General features: G+C 45.3%; 1 protein-coding gene across 1 annotated transcript in view; it reads left to right on the top strand.

Moving 5' to 3' along the window:
• The window catches only part of nfia (nuclear factor I/A), a 72312-nt gene extending 54894 nt beyond the window's left edge, over positions 1 to 17418 (top strand). Inside the window, exons 5-12 of the mRNA XM_047586968.1 lie at positions 6701 to 6818; positions 9190 to 9317; positions 9600 to 9650; positions 10128 to 10295; positions 13329 to 13507; positions 16193 to 16358; positions 16893 to 17059; positions 17410 to 17418. Coding sequence (XP_047442924.1) covers positions 6701 to 6818; positions 9190 to 9317; positions 9600 to 9650; positions 10128 to 10295; positions 13329 to 13507; positions 16193 to 16358; positions 16893 to 17059; positions 17410 to 17418 — 986 coding nt within the window. The remainder of the gene's footprint in view (positions 1 to 6700; positions 6819 to 9189; positions 9318 to 9599; positions 9651 to 10127; positions 10296 to 13328; positions 13508 to 16192; positions 16359 to 16892; positions 17060 to 17409) is intronic.
• The last annotated feature ends 82 nt before the right edge of the window (positions 17419 to 17500 follow it).

Below are 17500 nucleotides of genomic sequence, written 5' to 3'. Positions count from 1 at the left end.
TCCATGTCCAAAAAAACTGCTGTAAAAACTAAACTTTTAACATTTTTTCCCCTTTTTTTCTGCATAAATCTCTCAAAACATTTCAGCACTTTATAAAACTTACAATTCAAACGTAATCATTGTGAGGATTTAACCCTTTAAATTCCTGTTTGATCGTTTAAAGTCACACTTGGTTTTTAAGAAAACACTTTAAATATAGTTATTTTACATTAAACTAATTGTATTATTATTTTTCGTGTAGCATCAGATTTAAAAATTCCTACTAAAAATGTCCCATTGACTCCCATTATAACCACATGTGTTAATCTCTCAGACATGACACAGTATAAACATTCATTCTGTCGTATTTTAGTGTTAAACACTGAAATCAGTCATGACTATGTACAACATGTTCTTTCATTAGTTTTTCCTTGTGTTATTGAGGTTAGTGGCTATTTTAAGGTGTGTGGTAGTAAATGTTTTAAATCATATCCAAGACTGATCTGAAAAAAAAATTAAAAATAAAATAACGCCCCAGTTTACCAACATTAGTTTTATGGAAAATAACTAATGTTGTTTTATTATTATTATTTTGTAAACAAAAAATAATAATAAAAATAATAAAATCAGTAAATATTCGAACTGAAAATGATTGTTTTATTTCCTAGTTTTGTAAAGTGCTGAAATGGTTTCGGAGATTTATAGAAACAGAATCTACAAACGAGACCGAAGAAAAAAACAGTTTAATGGAAAATAACTAATTTTTTAAATTTATTTTTTCGATATGATCTAAAATATTTAATTTGTCTTGCCTCTCAAACTGTTGATGCTCAGCTCGTAATAAATAAGGTGAAGTGATAAAGTTAATTAGAGCTTGTAAATAAAGAGCAGTGAGTTGGTGCAGCCCAGTGTTCAGGTTCAGGATATATTCATACGCAGCCGTTCCTTCTTTGTGTTGGTCAGCAGATTTACAGCGATGCAGCTCTGGAAGAATCACTTATGGATTAGAAACAGAGAGAGAGTGTGTGTGTGTGTGTGTGTGTCTGTGTGTGTGTGTGTGTGTCTGTGTGTGTGTGTGTGTGTGTGTGTGTGTGTTTTCTGTGTGTGTGTGTGTGTGTGTGTCTGTGTGTGTGTGTGTGTGTGTGTGTGTGTGTGTGTGTGTGTGTGTGTGTGTCTGTGTGTGTTATAGTGTGTGTGTGTGTCTGTGTGTGTTATAGTGTGTGTGTGTGTTGGTCTATCTTTGTGAGGACCGAGAAGCTACAGAGTTTCAGGGTTAAAGCAAGAATGAGGTCCTCACAAAGATAGAAACACACACAGACTGCCGCTGCTATGCTAATGTTCTGCTAACACAACACCTCCTCTGTGCTAGCATGTGTGTTCACTGCAGTATGAGCTAATGCTAACATTAGTGGAAGAGCTAATGCTAACACTTACTCTGTGAGTTTAAAAACCAGCTGCACCCGTAGAGTTTAGAGAAGACGTCTCATCTGAGGAGCTTCTTCAGGTCTAAGAGACTCAGTTTAAAGGGGTTCAAGTAGAAACTGGTCCCTGTGTGAATCGTCCATATCTGTAGTTTGTAAAGTAAAAATTAAACCAATCGTGAACCAGTGTGAACCAGACTGAACCAGTGTGAACCAGATTGAAGCAGACTGAACCAGACTGAACCAGTGTGAACCAGACTGAACCAGTGTGAACCAGACTAAACCAGTGTGAACCAGACTAAACCAGTGTGAACCAGTGTGAACCAGAGTGAACCAGACTAAACCAGTGTGAACCAGTGTGAACCAGTGTGAACCAGTGTGAACCAGACTAAACCAGTGTGAACCAGTGTGAACCAGAGTGAACCAGATTGAACCGGACAGGAAGAGGCTGTGAAACATCTGTATGAACATCAGACACCAACAGAATAAATCTGAGAGAATCATTTACTGTCTTTACTCGGTCGGGGTCTGCAGGGGTGACTGAAGTCTATAGCTCACCAGAAGATGAGATGTGGTCGGGGGGGGGGGGGTATCGAACTGAGCGCGCTCGGTGACCTTGGCGTTGCGCAGCCATTACACAATTCACTGGCAGGCCAATCGAATCTCTCTCTGTCGATCAATATCCTATTAAAGCAGCACACAAAGGGGGAGGAGGAGGGAGGGGGAGTGTGTGTGTGTGTGTGTGTGTGTGTGTGGGGGGGGGCTATAGGTTAGTGTGTAGGGGAGGAGGGGGGAGGAGGGGGGGGAGACTATAGGTTAGTGTGGCGGCCTGTATTAAATGTAACTGGTCACTTCAGTATATTTCTGCAGACTGGATTCAGACTTCTCCTCCTCCTCATTCTCCTCCTCCTCCTCCCTCTCCTCCTCCTCCTCCCTCTCCTCCTCCTCCTCCCTCTCCTCCTCCTCCTCCTCCTCCTCCTCCTCCTCCCTCTCCTCCTCCTAATATTTTTTACAGAAAGTTGTGCTGCCGTCACAGCCACCAGCATCTAAGGGTTAAAAGTCAGACATGAGTCAAACTTTTGTTTTTTATGGATTAAAAGATTTATGTAAAAACGTAGGAATAAATATGAACACGTGATATTTTCAGGACGTTTTTGAATAGGACGGATTAATGTTAGAACAGAACTATGATAAAACTGGGACATGAAGACAAGACATGAAAAACTAAGTGCAGTTCTGATCATTTAAAGAAGATTATTAACGTTTTTCTGTTAAACTCAGGGCGGCTCCGTTGTTGTTGTTGTTGTTGCAGAGGTTGGTTCAACTCTTCCAGCTCCATCGACATGAACATATCAGGGAAAGAGGAGCAGGTTAGAACCCAGTTCAAGGAACCATGTTCTGGTTATAAAGTTAAAGACTGGAGGAGAAACCTGTTCTAGCTGCACTCACAAGAAGAACCTGTAGGGTCTGAACAAGGTTCTAAGTAGAACTTCAAATAGAACCAGAGACCAACCATGTGGAGCAGGAACCAGTCTGTTGGTTCATCATCTGCTCATAAGTTGGAGTTCAGGGTTAAAGGAAGGAGGAGCTACTCATCACCGAGTCCTTTATGACTCTTTCATTTCTGTTTTCAGGAGGTTTTTTTTTTTTTTTTTTAGCTGTGTTTTACTTTCTGATCAGCTGATGAATGAACAGTCTGTTCTGAACCTCCTTCTTGTCAGTGGGTTAGTTGATAGAAGAATCTCCTTTCTGTCTCGTCCTCTGAAAGATTTTCTCCTAAACTTCGTCTTCTTCAGCAGCCCAGAGCAACAAACCCGATGGTAGAATAAAGATGGAGGAAACTACGGCCTCGAGACGCATTTAAAAAGATGATTCTCTTTAAAACGAATGATGTTTCTTTATCATGTTATTTCGGTATTGTGTTTAAAATATCTACACATATAGTGTGTTGGCGTCTGCTCCATTTGTTCTGTGTTCTCTTTAAATAATTAGCTGTATCTGTCTAATGTTGCTGGAGCAGTAACCAGCCTCTCGGTGTTGTGAGCATGTGAGCTCCTGGAGAACCAGGGCTCCACTTGGATCCGACGGCTCGTGACCCACTTGGCACCGTCCTCCTCCTCCACCTTCATCTGTCTCTCAGGGCGATGAAAAGATGAATAAACCTGGAGGCCTGCTCGCTCTCTTCCTCCATCCCTCCTTCCTCCTGCCCTCCGTCGCCGTTGGCAACACACGCCCTCTCTCTTGGTGGTGAGCCAACAGCAGATGGCTTCACAACAAACCGACACAAAGACGAAGACGTTAGTGGTCCAGAGATCAGCTGATCCACTTCAGCCAGTCAGAGCTGAGCTACAGAGAGGGATTCAAACCTTCAGTCTACTGACAGAGAGGCAGCAGCGCCCCCTGCAGCACGGTCTCACAACGTTTCTGGGGCCGTGGCTCATAATTTACAGGAGAAGGATCCCACAGCGCAAAATAAAAATGTCTCAAAAAGTAGAAACAGTGAAATAATGATCATCTATTCATCATCTACAGCTGTTTGGTTTGGAGTTTAGTTTGAACCATGACAAAAAATAACGACCTGTAGAGTTTAGAGAAGACGTCTCATCTGAGGAGCTTCTTCAGTTCTAAGAGACTGAGGAAGTTTAAAGAGTTTTTGGTTCAACTAAGAGAAGTCTGGAACTGGAGGGTTCAGACCTGGACCTGGACCTGGACCTGGACCTTGAGGAACCAGATCTGATCATGTTTCTGCAGCAGAACGACTGTGAACGTGTCTCAGTTTGTCCAAGTAGCGTTAGCGTTAGCACCAGCTGATCCGGTAGTGACAGGCAGCAGAACCAACCCATAAAGATGGAAGACGCTAAACAGCACGTTGGTCCTCTCCATGGGACATTTGAGGACAAAGACACCAAGAGGGACCAGTGGAGACACATAAAGTATCATCACACTCTGCAGGAAGGAGTTTTCTTTCCAGCTTCAAACAGCACATGAACCAAGCCAAGCATACGTTAGTCGGGGATTCTGCTAGCACTTGGGCTAACGCGGCTAACAGCTGGAGACAAACCAAGACAAAGACAAGCTGCCAATGCTGCTGCTAATATGTGTCCACTCCTGCAGCCACTGTTCACTGGGAGACACTGTTCTCAATAAGAAGCGTCAGCTCTCCTCTGGTTGGACAATGTCCACAAGTTAGTTTGTCTCCGTAGCAACAGGGACACGTTCATGTGGACACATGGTGGACAAAGAAAGACACTAAAAGTTGTTGAGTTGTGTTTAACTCGTTCAGTGCAGATATATTCTCTTGTTCCTGTTTGATCTTCAACAATGAAACGCATCAACAGAGATTAAACATGAAGGAGATTTAATCTGATTAATCTGAATTAATCCACATCAACCTGAGATTAATCTGATTAAATCTTTAATAGTTTGACTCCACTAGTTTTTAGATGGTGTCAGAGTTTGAGACTGAACAGAAGAGTTAGAACTGAAGAAGAAGTTGGATTAAATGTCTCATAGTTTTATGTTGGAGGGTGAGGGAGGGTGAGGGAGGGTGAGGCTGGTTCTATCTCTGTAGGGCAGAGAGAGTGATGGATGGAGGGAGATCATGATGCTGAGCTCAGCACAAAACTACCCACCAGGTCCTGTCAGTCCCCCTCCTCCTCCTCCTTTCATCCCATCACACCATCATGCTCTCTGTCAATAAAGCAATGGGGGGGGTGGGGGTGGGGGGGGGGGTCTGGAGGCGAGGGATGAGACGGATGTCCGGGTCTGAAGCTGATTGCTGCCTTTGTTCAGCAGGATTTTCAAATTGAAGCGTTTGACAACAAAGAGTTGAATCTCTCTCCTCTATCGGCTCAGACCTGGAGGAGGAAGGGGGGAGGAGGAGGAGGAAGAAGAGGAGGGAGGAGGAGGAGGAGGAGGAGGAGGAGGAGGAGGAGGAGGAGGCCTGAAACTGTGTGCTCAGTGTAGAAACATGAACAATGAAATTCTTCTTTTTATAAAAATTTGTCAAAACATCCTGAAAGTCGTCAAAGAACCAGAACTATGACGTTAAACTGGTCCAGTGTTGATCATGTTGTCGAGTCCTCGTGTCCAGTGTTGATCATGTTGTCGAGTCCTCGTGTCCAGTGTCGATCACGTTGTCGAGTCCAGTGTTGATCATGTTGTCGAGTCCTCGTGTCCAGTGTTGACCATGTTGTCGAGTCCTCGTGTCCAGTGTTGATCATGTTGTCGAGTCCTCGTGTCCAGTGTTGATCATGTTGTCGAGTCCTCGTGTCCAGTGTCGATCACGTTGTCGAGTCCAGTGTTGATCATGTTGTCGAGTCCTCGTGTCCAGTGTCGATCATGTTGTCGAGTCCTCGTGTCCAGTGTTGATCATGTTGTCGAGTCCTCGTGTCCAGTGTCGATCACGTTGTCGAGTCCAGTGTTGATCATGTTGTCGAGTCCTCGTGTCCAGTGTCGATCATGTTGTTCGAGTCTTCGTGTCCAGTGTCGATCACGTTGTCGAGTCCTCGTGTCCAGTGTTGATCATGTTGTCGTGTCCTCGTGTCCAGTGTTGATCATGTTGTCGTGTCCTCGTGTCCAGTGTTGATCATGTTGTCGAGTCCTCGTGTCCAGTGTCGATCATGTTGTTCGAGTCTTCGTGTCCAGTGTCGATCACGTTGTCGAGTCCTCGTGTCCAGTGTTGATCATGTTGTCGTGTCCTCGTGTCCAGTGTCGATCACGTTGTCGAGTCCAGTGTTGATCATGTTGTCGAGTCCTCGTGTCCAGTGTCGATCATGTTGTTCGAGTCCTCGTGTCCAGTGTTGATCATGTTGTTCGAGTCTTCGTGTCCAGTGTCGATCATGTTGTTCGAGTCTTCGTGTCCAGTGTCGATCACGTTGTCGAGTCCTCGTGTCCAGTGTTGATCATGTTGTCGTGTCCTCGTGTCCAGTGTTGATCATGTTGTCGTGTCCTCGTGTCCAGTGTCGATCACGTTGTCGAGTCCAGTGTTGATCATGTTGTCGAGTCTTCGTGTCCAGTGTTGAACATGTTGTCGTGTCCTCGTGTCCAGTGTTGATCATGTTGTCGTGTCCTCGTGTCCAGTGTCGATCACGTTGTCGAGTCCAGTGTTGATCATGTTGTCGAGTCTTCGTGTCCAGTGTTGAACATGTTGTCGCGTCCTCGTGTCCAGTGTGTGAGTCTGTTTGATCAGTGTCTACAGCAGCTTGGAGGAGTTTGATCCCGTCCTTCAGAACAGAACCACTTCAGCGCTGAGATGTTGCTGGTTTCCTGACCTGATGTTGTCCCTCTCTGTCCTTCAGCTCCCATTGCAGCCGGTACCGGTCCAAACTTCTCTCTGGCCGACCTGGACAGCTCCTCCTACTACAGCATGAGTCCAGGAGCCATGAGGAGACCACTGCCCAGCACCTCCTCCTCCAGGTACAGAAACCTTTCTACCTTCATGGTCCATTGACAGAATCAGACCCAGGACTGGATCAGCTGATCAGTTCCACATTAGTGTCAATATCTGACAGGACTGAACATCCTCCTCTGCTCCTTCTTGTCAGTTTGGTCTCTACAGCAGAGTCATATATTACAGAGAGTCTGTCCAACCAGGGAACAGAGCATCTGATCTGTCCCTCTATGCTGATTGGTTCTGAGCTGGTCACATGGTTCATGGGCGCCATGTTGGATCCATCTAACCCATATTCACCCACAGAGAAGTGTCAATAACGGAGAATAAAGTTGTATTAAAAGGTAAAATATGCCACAGTGCTCAGCCTGAAAACACGGAGGAAACTCCACCGTTTCCCCAGTGAACAAACACAGAGAAAGTTATGGAGCAGAAGATTAAAAGGAAGAACTGGACGTCAGCTGGTTTCTCTCTATTATGTGATGAGGTAAATGTCAATGTCTCTGTTTGACGTTTGTTAAGATTTTATATAGAAAAATAAAGTCACACCATTATTGATGTGAACCTTGATCTCAGAAACACCACTTTACACATGAATGAAGTCTGAAGTTAGCCTAGTCTTATGCTAGCCTTATGCTAGCCTCATGCTAGCCTTACGCTAGCTCTATGCTAGCTAGTTATCTAGACTAAAGGCTCAGAAAAGTAGCAGCTAACGTCATATATACTGTGAAACCCACATGTTCATGTAATTTATGTCCATGTAGACACATTTAATTGACTCGGTAACTACTAAGTTGTTATGGCTAGCGTGCTAATGTTATAATGCTAACACTAATGATAATACTAATAACAGTGAGACTAGTTTTTAGTTATAATTTTTCTGAGTAATTTGAACCTTTTAATGGTGATGGATGAACACGGAGGCTGAGGAGAAGGTAAACACAGCTCCATGACTGATGAGGTGATTTTACAGCTAATTTACAATATTTAAAGGAAATAGACGCTGGATATTTAAGTGAGGACCTTTTACATATTAATAACATTTATAGGAGCGTTAATGGTGGAAATAAGACATTTATTTCAACATAGCACATCCGCCCCATATATTCTTTATACTCCCTTTACTGGAGGAAACTTACCTGGAGTCTGTCTGTTGGGGGCGGGGCCTAATGTGGCAGACGTACAGAGGTCACCTGATGAGTTTAAATGTCTCTGAAGAAGAAGATTTAAAAGAAAGGACTTGAATTCAGGAACCTGTGCTCCAGGTCAGGGCTGACTGAGTGAGGAGAGTAGATTTAAAGTCTTTGACCTCGGAGATCTGAACCAATTTGTCTTTCATCTGACTTCAAGGAGGTTTGTGGTGGTTTAAGAAAACGTCTTCATCAGCTTCAATCAAACAGCAACCGACGTTAAGAGCAGAGAAAAAACCAGAATGAATTATTACACTCGTCAGTCTAAAAATGAACTGACGCCAAACCAGTCTAGGTTTGGTCTGGGTTTACACTGGTTTAGACTAGTTGATCTGGTTTGGACTGGTTTAGACTGGTTTGGTCTGGTTTAGTCTAGTTTGGACTGGTTTGGTCTGGGTTTAGACTGGTTTGATCTGGTTTAGACTCGTTTACACTGGTTTTGACTGGTTAGACTGATTTACACAGTTTCAGACTGGTTTGGTCTGATTTAGACTAGCGGCACTGGTTTGACTAGTTTACACTGATTTAGACTGGTTAAGTCTGGTTTAGACTGGTTTGGTTTGGATTTAGACTGGTTTACACTGGTTTAGTCTGGTTAGACTGATTTACACAGTTTCAGACTGGTTTGGTCTGATTTAGACTAGCGGTACTGGTTTGACTAGTTTACACTGGTCTAGACCGGTTAAGTCTGGTTTGGTCTGGTTTAGATTGGTTTAGTCTGGTTTAGACTGGTTTGGTTTGGATTTAGACTGGTTTACACTGGTTAAGACTGGTTTGGACTGGTTTAGACTAGGTTTATCCTGGTTTAGACTAGTTTGGTCTGGTTTAGAGTGGTTTGGACCTGTGTAGACTGGTTTTCACTAGTTTGGTCTGGTTTAATCTGGTTTAGACTGGTTTCGTCTGGTGTTGACTGGTTTACAATGGTTTAGCCTGGTTTGGTCTGATTTGGACTGGTTTAGCCTGGTTTAACCTGTTTTAGACTGGTTTAGACTGGTTTGGGCTGGTTTACACTGGTTTAGACTGATTTGGTCTGGTTTAGACTTGTTGGACTAGTTTGACTAGTTTAGACTAGTTGATCTGGTTTAGCCTGGTTTAACCTGTTTTAGACTGGTTTAGCCTGGTTTGGACTGGTTTACACTGGTTTAGACTGGTTTGGACTGGTTTAGACTGGTTTCTCTCATCATGCCGTCCCTGTCTCTGTGTCCAGCTCTGCCAAGAGGATAAAGTGCATGGAGGAGGACGTGGACAGTCCTGGGGAGGAGTCCTACTACCCCGGCCAGGGCCGGTCTCCAGGCAACGGCAGCCATTCCAGCAGCTGGCACGACGTGGAGCCAGGTAGGCCGTCACCACGGCAACCACACCTGCATCCTTTAACAGCCCCGCCCACCACAGCCCTAACCCCGCCCACCTCCATCATCACACCTCACCAAACTAAACCTGAGAGAGGAGGGAGGGAGGGAGAGGAGGAGGGGAGAGATCTCCTTCCCTTCCTCCCTCCCTCCCTCCCCTCTCTCTCTCTCTCTCTCTCTCTCTCTCTCTCTCTCTCAGTCGTGTATTCATGCTTCTTTCTCTTCTTTTCGTTTCTTTTCTTCTTTTCCTCCGTCTTGCGTTGGAAAGCTGGATATAAGCTACGTGGCTCTCTAGCTAGCTCGTTCATCTCCCGACAAGGTAACACCACAACTACCAATATTTATACTTCCTGTCTACGTGTCTCCTCCTCCCCTTCCTCCTCCTCTTCCTGCTCCTTCTTCTCCTCTTCCTCCTCCTCTTTCTCCTCCTCCTCCTGGTGATGGACAGATTCGTGGTTTGTCGTTTAGTGTTGTGATGTGTTTGGTTCAGTCTTCTCCTCCTTACGTTCCTCCTTCCTCTTCATCACTCACACTCTCCTCCTCCTCCTCCTCCACCTCCTCCACCTCCTCTACCTCCTGCTGCTCCTCCGATCAGAAACAACGTGGAGTTGTTATAAACTTCATCATTGACTCAATGAACTAAATCCTCACAGGAAGTAGGAAACACACTCAAAGACCTTAAGCCCCTCCCCTGGTGTCCAAGCCCCACCTCTTCCTGCTCCTCCCTCCTCCTCCCTCCTCCCTCCTCCTGGAGGTGAAAGAAATGTTAAAGCCTCCTCATCGTGGTTCTTGGCAGGGATGCTGTCGCCCACCGCCGCCCTAAAGAAGTCAGAGAAGTCTGGTTTCTGTGGCTCCGCCCCCTCGCCCGCCGCCGCCTCCTCCACCACCTCCTCCTCTTCTTCCTCCTCCTCCCCCCGAACGGCTTTCACACACCATCACCGGGCCGTCATTACCGGGCCTCGAGGTGAGGTCCTCCACCAGTCACCCCCCCCGACCCTTTTGTCAGGTGGAGGCACCTATAAACTCACCTGTAGGTTAGGATCAGTGTGTTACGACCCGTCCTCCCACCTCCACCCCGACCTCCTCACTAATGCTCCGCCCACTAACCTCCTCCTCATTCAACCCTCATACATGATCTTAAAATGGTTTTCATTAAGGGACAGAAGTGTCCTAAATATCACACGTTAATATTTATTTCTACTTATTTTACATAAATCTTTTAATCGTCTTCAGTCCTGATCATAAAAACCAAAACTTTGATTCATTTCCGACTTGTTACCTTTTGCCAGTGTTTGTGACGACATCATCAAAAAAGCAAATTTCAATAAACTAAGTGGGTTTTTCTTTTGGGATTATTAGAGACTTGGACATGTCGGTGATTTAGACACATCTTAATATATTTATTTTATTTTTTTATAAAATCTACTTTGTGTTCAGAGTATTGAAAATATTTAAATTTCTGTGCATTTTTTATTGATAAAATTAATACTTAAACTTTTGGTATTTATGATCAGGACTGAAGTGGATTAAAAGATTTATGTAAAATGAAAATAATAATAAATATTAACATGGGCTATTTTTAGGACATTTCTGAACACGTAGAACGTGACTATTTAGGTTCCACAGTGTAAAAATGGAGCTTTATGGGATTTGAGTTTGAAATATCCAAACTTGTTAGAATAAATAAAAACTACACAGCTCCGTATCAGAACATGAGGATAAATAACTTCCAGTTTAATGTTTATTTTATTGGTGTGAGAAATTTTAAATTGATGGTTGATCATTTACCGAGTTCATCAATGCTTCACCTCTAATTAATCATAATTTAACTTAACAACAAATCTGAAGATGAAACTTAATATTTAATGACAGATTTCAGATGTTTTGAGTCTCATTTAATTATTGATCTGATAAATGTTGATGACACTGAGAGCATGACGCTACCAGACACTTCCTGGTTTAGTTTGAGAAACACTAGCTGTTAGCATCTCCATTAGCTTCTCCATTAGCCTCAACACTAACTCCACCTTTAGCAATGCTGGAGGAAACATCTCCTGCAAACACAACAAGTCTAGATGAGTTTGATTCATCTCCGTTAGCTTCTCCGTTAGCTTCTCCGTTAGCATCTCCTCTAGGGACTCCCAGGCTCCGCCCCCCCAATAACCAGATCAGACTAAAAATAGTTCCTGCTTCAAGGATCCAACTTTCCTGGGATTTGAAGTTTGTAGGAGTTTGTAGTTTTTAGAGGTTTGTAGTTTTTAGAGATTTGTGGTTTTTAGGGGTTTGTAGTTTTTAGAGACGAATGTAAACATCGGGTTCAAACCCGTCGGTCACCTCCTCCATCTTCACCTCCTTCTTGTTTCTTTAACTCCATCCTCCCCCTCTCCTTGCTCCCTCCGTCCTCCTCTCCTTTGAAGTCTCCTCCTCCTCGGCCCCTTCGCCTCCTGCAGGAGCTCTGCTGCTTTAATTCCTCACCTCCTTCTCATCGTTTATCAATCCACCCCCTGACTCCTGATGGCAGATGTCTTCTTCAAGGAAAAACTTGGCACGGGAGAGATGAAGGGGGAGGAGGAGGAGGAGGAGGAGGAGGAGGAGGAGGAGGAGGAGAGGGTGATTTGCAAAGTGGAACTAATCCTGTCTCTTTGTTGTGTGTTCGACATGAAGCCTCTGGTCCTCAGTACCACACACACTGAATAAAATGAATAAAGGCTCTGGACTGAGGAGGGAGGGAGGGAGGGAGGAAGGAAGGAAGGAAGGGAATGAGGAAGGGAGGAAGGAAGGAAGGGAGGAAGGAAGGAAGGAAGTGTGCTCTTGTATTTTCTGGACTTCCTGTTCAGACCTGGTTGCAGAGAATGAATCATGTGGATGGAAGGTCCTCTGATTACTGTAAACACACACACTGATACACACTCTAAAACACACACTCTGATACACACACACTGATACACACTCTAAAACACACACTCTGATACACACACTCTGATACACACTCTAAAACACACACTCTGATACACACTCTGATACACACACTCTGACACACACACTCTGATACACACTCTGATACACACACTCTGATACACACACTCTGATACACACACTCTGACACACACACTCTGATACACACACTCTTGGTCAGTGTGTATCACAGTGATAAATCACAACAGACTTTAAGTGAATTAGTGCAGCAGCTTTAACTCTTCATCCCTCCGTCCTCCCTCCATCCTCTCTCTCCCTCTCTCCCCCTCCATCCTCTCTCTCCCTCTCCCTCTCTATCCCTCCATCCTCTCTCTCTCTCTCTATCCCTCCATCCTCTCTCTCCCTCTCCCTCTCTCCCCTCCATCCTCTCTCTCTCTCTCCCTCTCTCCCCCTCCATCTCTCTCTCTCTATCTCTCTCTCTCTATCCCTCCATCCTCTCTCTCTCTCTCTCCCTCTCTCTCTCTCTCTCTATCCCTCCATCCCTCCATCCTCTCTCTCTCTCTCTCTCTCTCTCTCTCCTCTCTCATCCCTCCTCTCTCTCCATCTCTCCTCTCTCCCTCTCCTCTCTCTCTCCCCCTCCATCCTCTCTCTCCTCTCCCTCTCCTCTCTCCCCTCCACTCTCTCTCTCTCTCTCCCTCTCTCCCCCTCCATCCTCTCTCTCCCTCTCCCTCTCTCCCCCTCCATCCTCTCTCTCTCTCTCCCTCTCTCCCCCTCCATCCTCTCTCTCTCTCTCCCTCTCTCTATCCCTCCATCCTCTCTCTCTCTCCCTCTCTCTATCCCTCCATCCTCTCTCTCTGTCCTTAACGAGGCCTCGTCCACTAACGACCAATCACAGGCCACTGGACCAATTACAGCTCTAATTATGGAGGAGGGGGAGGAGCATCATGCATCATCTGCTGCTGTATTTGCATGCTAAGCCACGCCCCTCTTTTTAATATATTATTTTTTTAGATGAACTTTCTCCTTCAATAATACTTTCTCTGTGTTTCTCCCCCTCCCCCTCCCCCTCCCTCCCCCACAGCGAGCCCCCACGCCCCCCCCTCCAGCCTCCACTTCTCCTCCTCCCCCATCCTGCAGCAGCCTGGTTCCTACTTCTCCCACCCGGCCATCAGGTACCACCCCCAGGAGACGCTCAAGGAGTTCGTCCAGCTGGTGTGTCCTGACTCCGCCCAGCAGGCCGGACAGGTGGGCTTCCTCAACGTAAGACCCCCCCACGACACCCCCCACACCTGACACCGCTGCAAACCCTGTTCTCAGGGACCGGTTCTACCTGGGACCTGGTCCTGTGGTCCAGATACCCCCCCACGGCTGAGTTGTCCTCTAATGTCCATGGTTGTGTCTCTGAATGGGTGAACGTGTCTCTGCTCCCTAACATCTGTCCACACTTTGATTCATTAAACGTCTTCGGGACCAGACAAGAGACAAGAGACAGGAAAAAGACAAAGAAGAGTCTGGTTCTGTCTGGACCCGGTTTATCTCAGGACCTCTGTGGTACCAGAACCAGGGTTCAGCCCCATTCCAGATTAAACTGGTCCCTGATAGAACAGTTTATACTTCTACGTTAGAGCTGTGATTGGTCCTCGTTAGTGTTTAATGGAACCAGAGCTGTGATTGGTCCTCGTTAGTGTTTAATGGAACCAGAGCTGTGATTGGTCCTCGTTAGTGTTTAATGGAACCAGAGCTGTGATTGGTCCTGTTAGTGTTTAAAAGGAACCAGAGCTGTGATTGGTCCTGGTTAGTGTTTAATGGAACCAGAGCTGTGATTGGTCCTCGTTAGTGTTTAATGGAACCAGAGCTGTGATTGGTCCTCGTTAGTGTTTAATGGAACCAGAGCTGTGATTGGTCCTCGTGGTATCGGTGTGTTAGTTGTGGGTCTGTACAGACTGGGTCAGGGTAACTGAGACTCAGGAAGTAGAAACTAAAATGAACCCGACTGGTAAAAAGACACAGCGCCGCCTAGTGTTTGGGTGGAGTTGTTACTGACTGCGGTTACTGCGCGTAGGTCCTGCAGTACGACAAAAGCACCATTAGTGTGTGTGTGTGTGTGTGTGTGTGTGTGTGTGTGTGTGTGTGTGTGTGTGTGGTCTTCAGAGAGATAGTTGATATATCTGCGTCTAGACACTGAATCAATACTCTCCCTCCACCACACTCTGCTCCTGCTCCTCTGTTTTATCCCCATGTTGGACCCTGACTGCACCCGGAAACACTCTGACTCTGGTGTAACTGTAATAAACCAGAACACGAGTCTGTAGTAAGTTAAGTTGAAGTGAACATTTATTTTATTTTATTTTATTTTATTTTATTTTATTTTATTTTCCTCTGTTGTTTGCCTTTTTGTTACCACTGCCTGCAGATACAACAATACATTCACTGCACATGTGATTTATTGACTTATTGATATATATTATTTATTTGTTTATTATTATAATTTTAGCTGTTTCAGGTGCTTTTACTGCCCCCTCCAGGTTAAAGTTATTAACTGCTACTTCCATCTCTTCCTGGTTAATACACAGAACAAGTTAAACGTGTGTTCAAACAAACCTCCTGGGGCCTGTTACATAAATCCAGGATAAGGGATTAAGCCGGGATTTGTTGGTTATCCTGGATGAACTTATCCATGATGCGGTTGCATGGAAGCAGGATGGGGGAGAGTGAGATATGTTCTGGCATAAGTTACCATGGAGATTTATCCTGTGGAGTTAACCTGCTCCAGACCAGAATAAGGTCCAGAGTCTATTTAATCTCAGTCACACAAATGGAACCAGTATTTATTCCACTGCCCACTACACATCGTTATCACATTCAACTAGACCCACTGTCAGTAAACATTTCAGTCATTTTAGATGATTTCAATCAGTAGATGGTTTAGTTTCTCATAGACTAGACATAAAATACACGTCCCATAGAAATATAAATACACATCAAACAGTAACGTGATGGTTCTTTATTGAATAAGAATGAAAGTCAGTGAACTGAAGTCACACAGATTTTATTTACTTACTTGTCATACATTATCACTCTTCGCCCTCCTCATTACCCTTCAGGGATAAATAAAGTTTTTATTCTGATTGTTCTGATTACAAACCCAGTTTAACTCTAAATCATGTGTCTCTGCCAGTACAGACTCTATTCACCTTAAATGTACAGAATCCAGTTTAACTGAAATAATTGAAGACATGTTGGTCTCTGAGCAGCCGTCCACTGTCTGATGTCCTTCTGTGTTTGTGCAATGTTCACGCATTCAGGCGAAGTGCAAGATGTTTTCTCTCTTTGTTTTATGGCAGTGGTGGCGTTTCCTTTCTTTTTGATTTCATCTTTTACCTTTTCATAGCCTCCATCAGTACGTCCTGCTCCGACAGGGAGACGAACAGAGCTCCTCCCCTCTAGTCTGTGGGCGGAGCTCCTCCCCTCTAGTCTGTGGGCGGAGCTCCTCCCCTCTAGTCTGTGGGCGGAGCTCCTCCCCTCTAGTCTGTGGGCGGCGCTCCTCCCCTCTAGTCTGTGGGTGGAGCTCCTCCAGCTTCGACTCCATTGGTTCAATCAGAAGCTTCTCCAGTGTCTCCAGGTTTATTTCATCCAGTGTTTTTAGTTCAGATCTTGTATTGATGATGTCAGAGTCTCCAGCTCGTCCCAAACTTTCTCTCTGGGTTCAGGTCTGGACTCTGGTCTGGACTCTGGTCTGGACTCTGGTCTGGTCTCATGCTCCCTGAACCTCTTTCTCTCTCTGAGCCCCATGAATCCTGGTGGTGTCAGGCCACAGTGTGTTCTCTCATGGATTTAACAGTTTATTTCTGACCCCCCCCCCCCCCCCCCCCCCCCCCCTCCTCTCTGCAGTGACTCTCACCTGTTGATGCTGTATTTAACACTGCCCCCCCCCCCTCTCTGCAGCCTAATGGTAGCTCCCAGGGGAAGGTCCACAACCCCTTCCTGCCGACGCCCATGCTGCCTCCTCCTCCGCCCCCCCCCATGGCCCGTCCTGTCCCGCTGCCGGTCGACGCCAAGCCGCCCTCCACCTCCTCCACAGAGGGGGGAGGCAACTCACCCACCTCCCCCAGTGAGTGTATTTCTATATATATTTACACGAGCACCTTTATGTTCACACTCCTCTACGCTACATTTTATTTCATTGTTTATTTAGGTTTTATTTTTCTCATACATTGATATGAAATATATTTATATATTTTTACTTTGTGTTCTGTGTGGAATCATCAGTGTTTAGTTCTGTTTTAGCACCGGCTGCAGCTACCTCACATTCACAGTCTCATCTCACCTTATCGTATATATTATATCTGCAGGTGGATGGTGCATGTTAAAGAGGCTTGAATTATTAATCTAATAATGAGTTCAGATTTAATCCGTGAGCAGAGGATCTTTGTGTCTGGATTAAATTTGTCTCCGGGGGTTTTAGTCGTGTTCTCGTTGTTTGGCAAAAACAGACTGAGCCTCAGCCAAAGCCTGTGACGCGCTAATGCTCATCAACCGCAGCAGGTTTTATTTAAATCTGACCTACATCTGAATGTTGAAGGAGAAAAACTGTATGATGCTTAGAGACAGACGCCCTCTGACCTCTGACCCCTGACCTGTGCAGCCTACTCCACCCCCACCACGTCTCCGGCCCAGAGGTTCGTCAGCGTCGGACCCAGAGACCCCAGCTTTAACATCCCTCAGCAGCCACAGGTAACACGGTTTATTCAGCAACACGCAGCAACACGCAGCAACACACAACAACACACAACATACACACAGCAACACGCAGTAACACACAGCAACACACAGCAACACGCAGCAACACACAGCAACACGCAGCAACACGCAGCAACACACAGCAACACGCAGCAAAACACAGCAACACGCAACAACACACAACATACACACAACAACCCACAACAACCCACAGCAACACACAGCAACACACAACAACCCACAGCAACACACAACATACACACAACAACACACAACAACACACAACAACACACAACATACACACAGCAACACACAACATACACGCAGCAACACACAACATACACACAACATACACACAACAACACACAACATACACACAACATACACACAACAACACACATTAAATTCTGTTGTGAGTTCAGGTCAGTTAAACAGCTGAGTTATTAGAGAGGAATGAGTGGACGCACACACACACACACAAAATACAAAACACACAAAAAAACCCCAAAACAC

This window comes from Mugil cephalus, chromosome 6 (genome assembly GCF_022458985.1).
Source record: "Mugil cephalus isolate CIBA_MC_2020 chromosome 6, CIBA_Mcephalus_1.1, whole genome shotgun sequence".
In the NCBI taxonomy this organism is placed as follows: Eukaryota; Metazoa; Chordata; class Actinopteri; order Mugiliformes; family Mugilidae; genus Mugil; species Mugil cephalus.
Note: the sequence above shows the minus strand (reverse complement) of the source record. Positions and strands in the feature narration are given on the sequence as shown.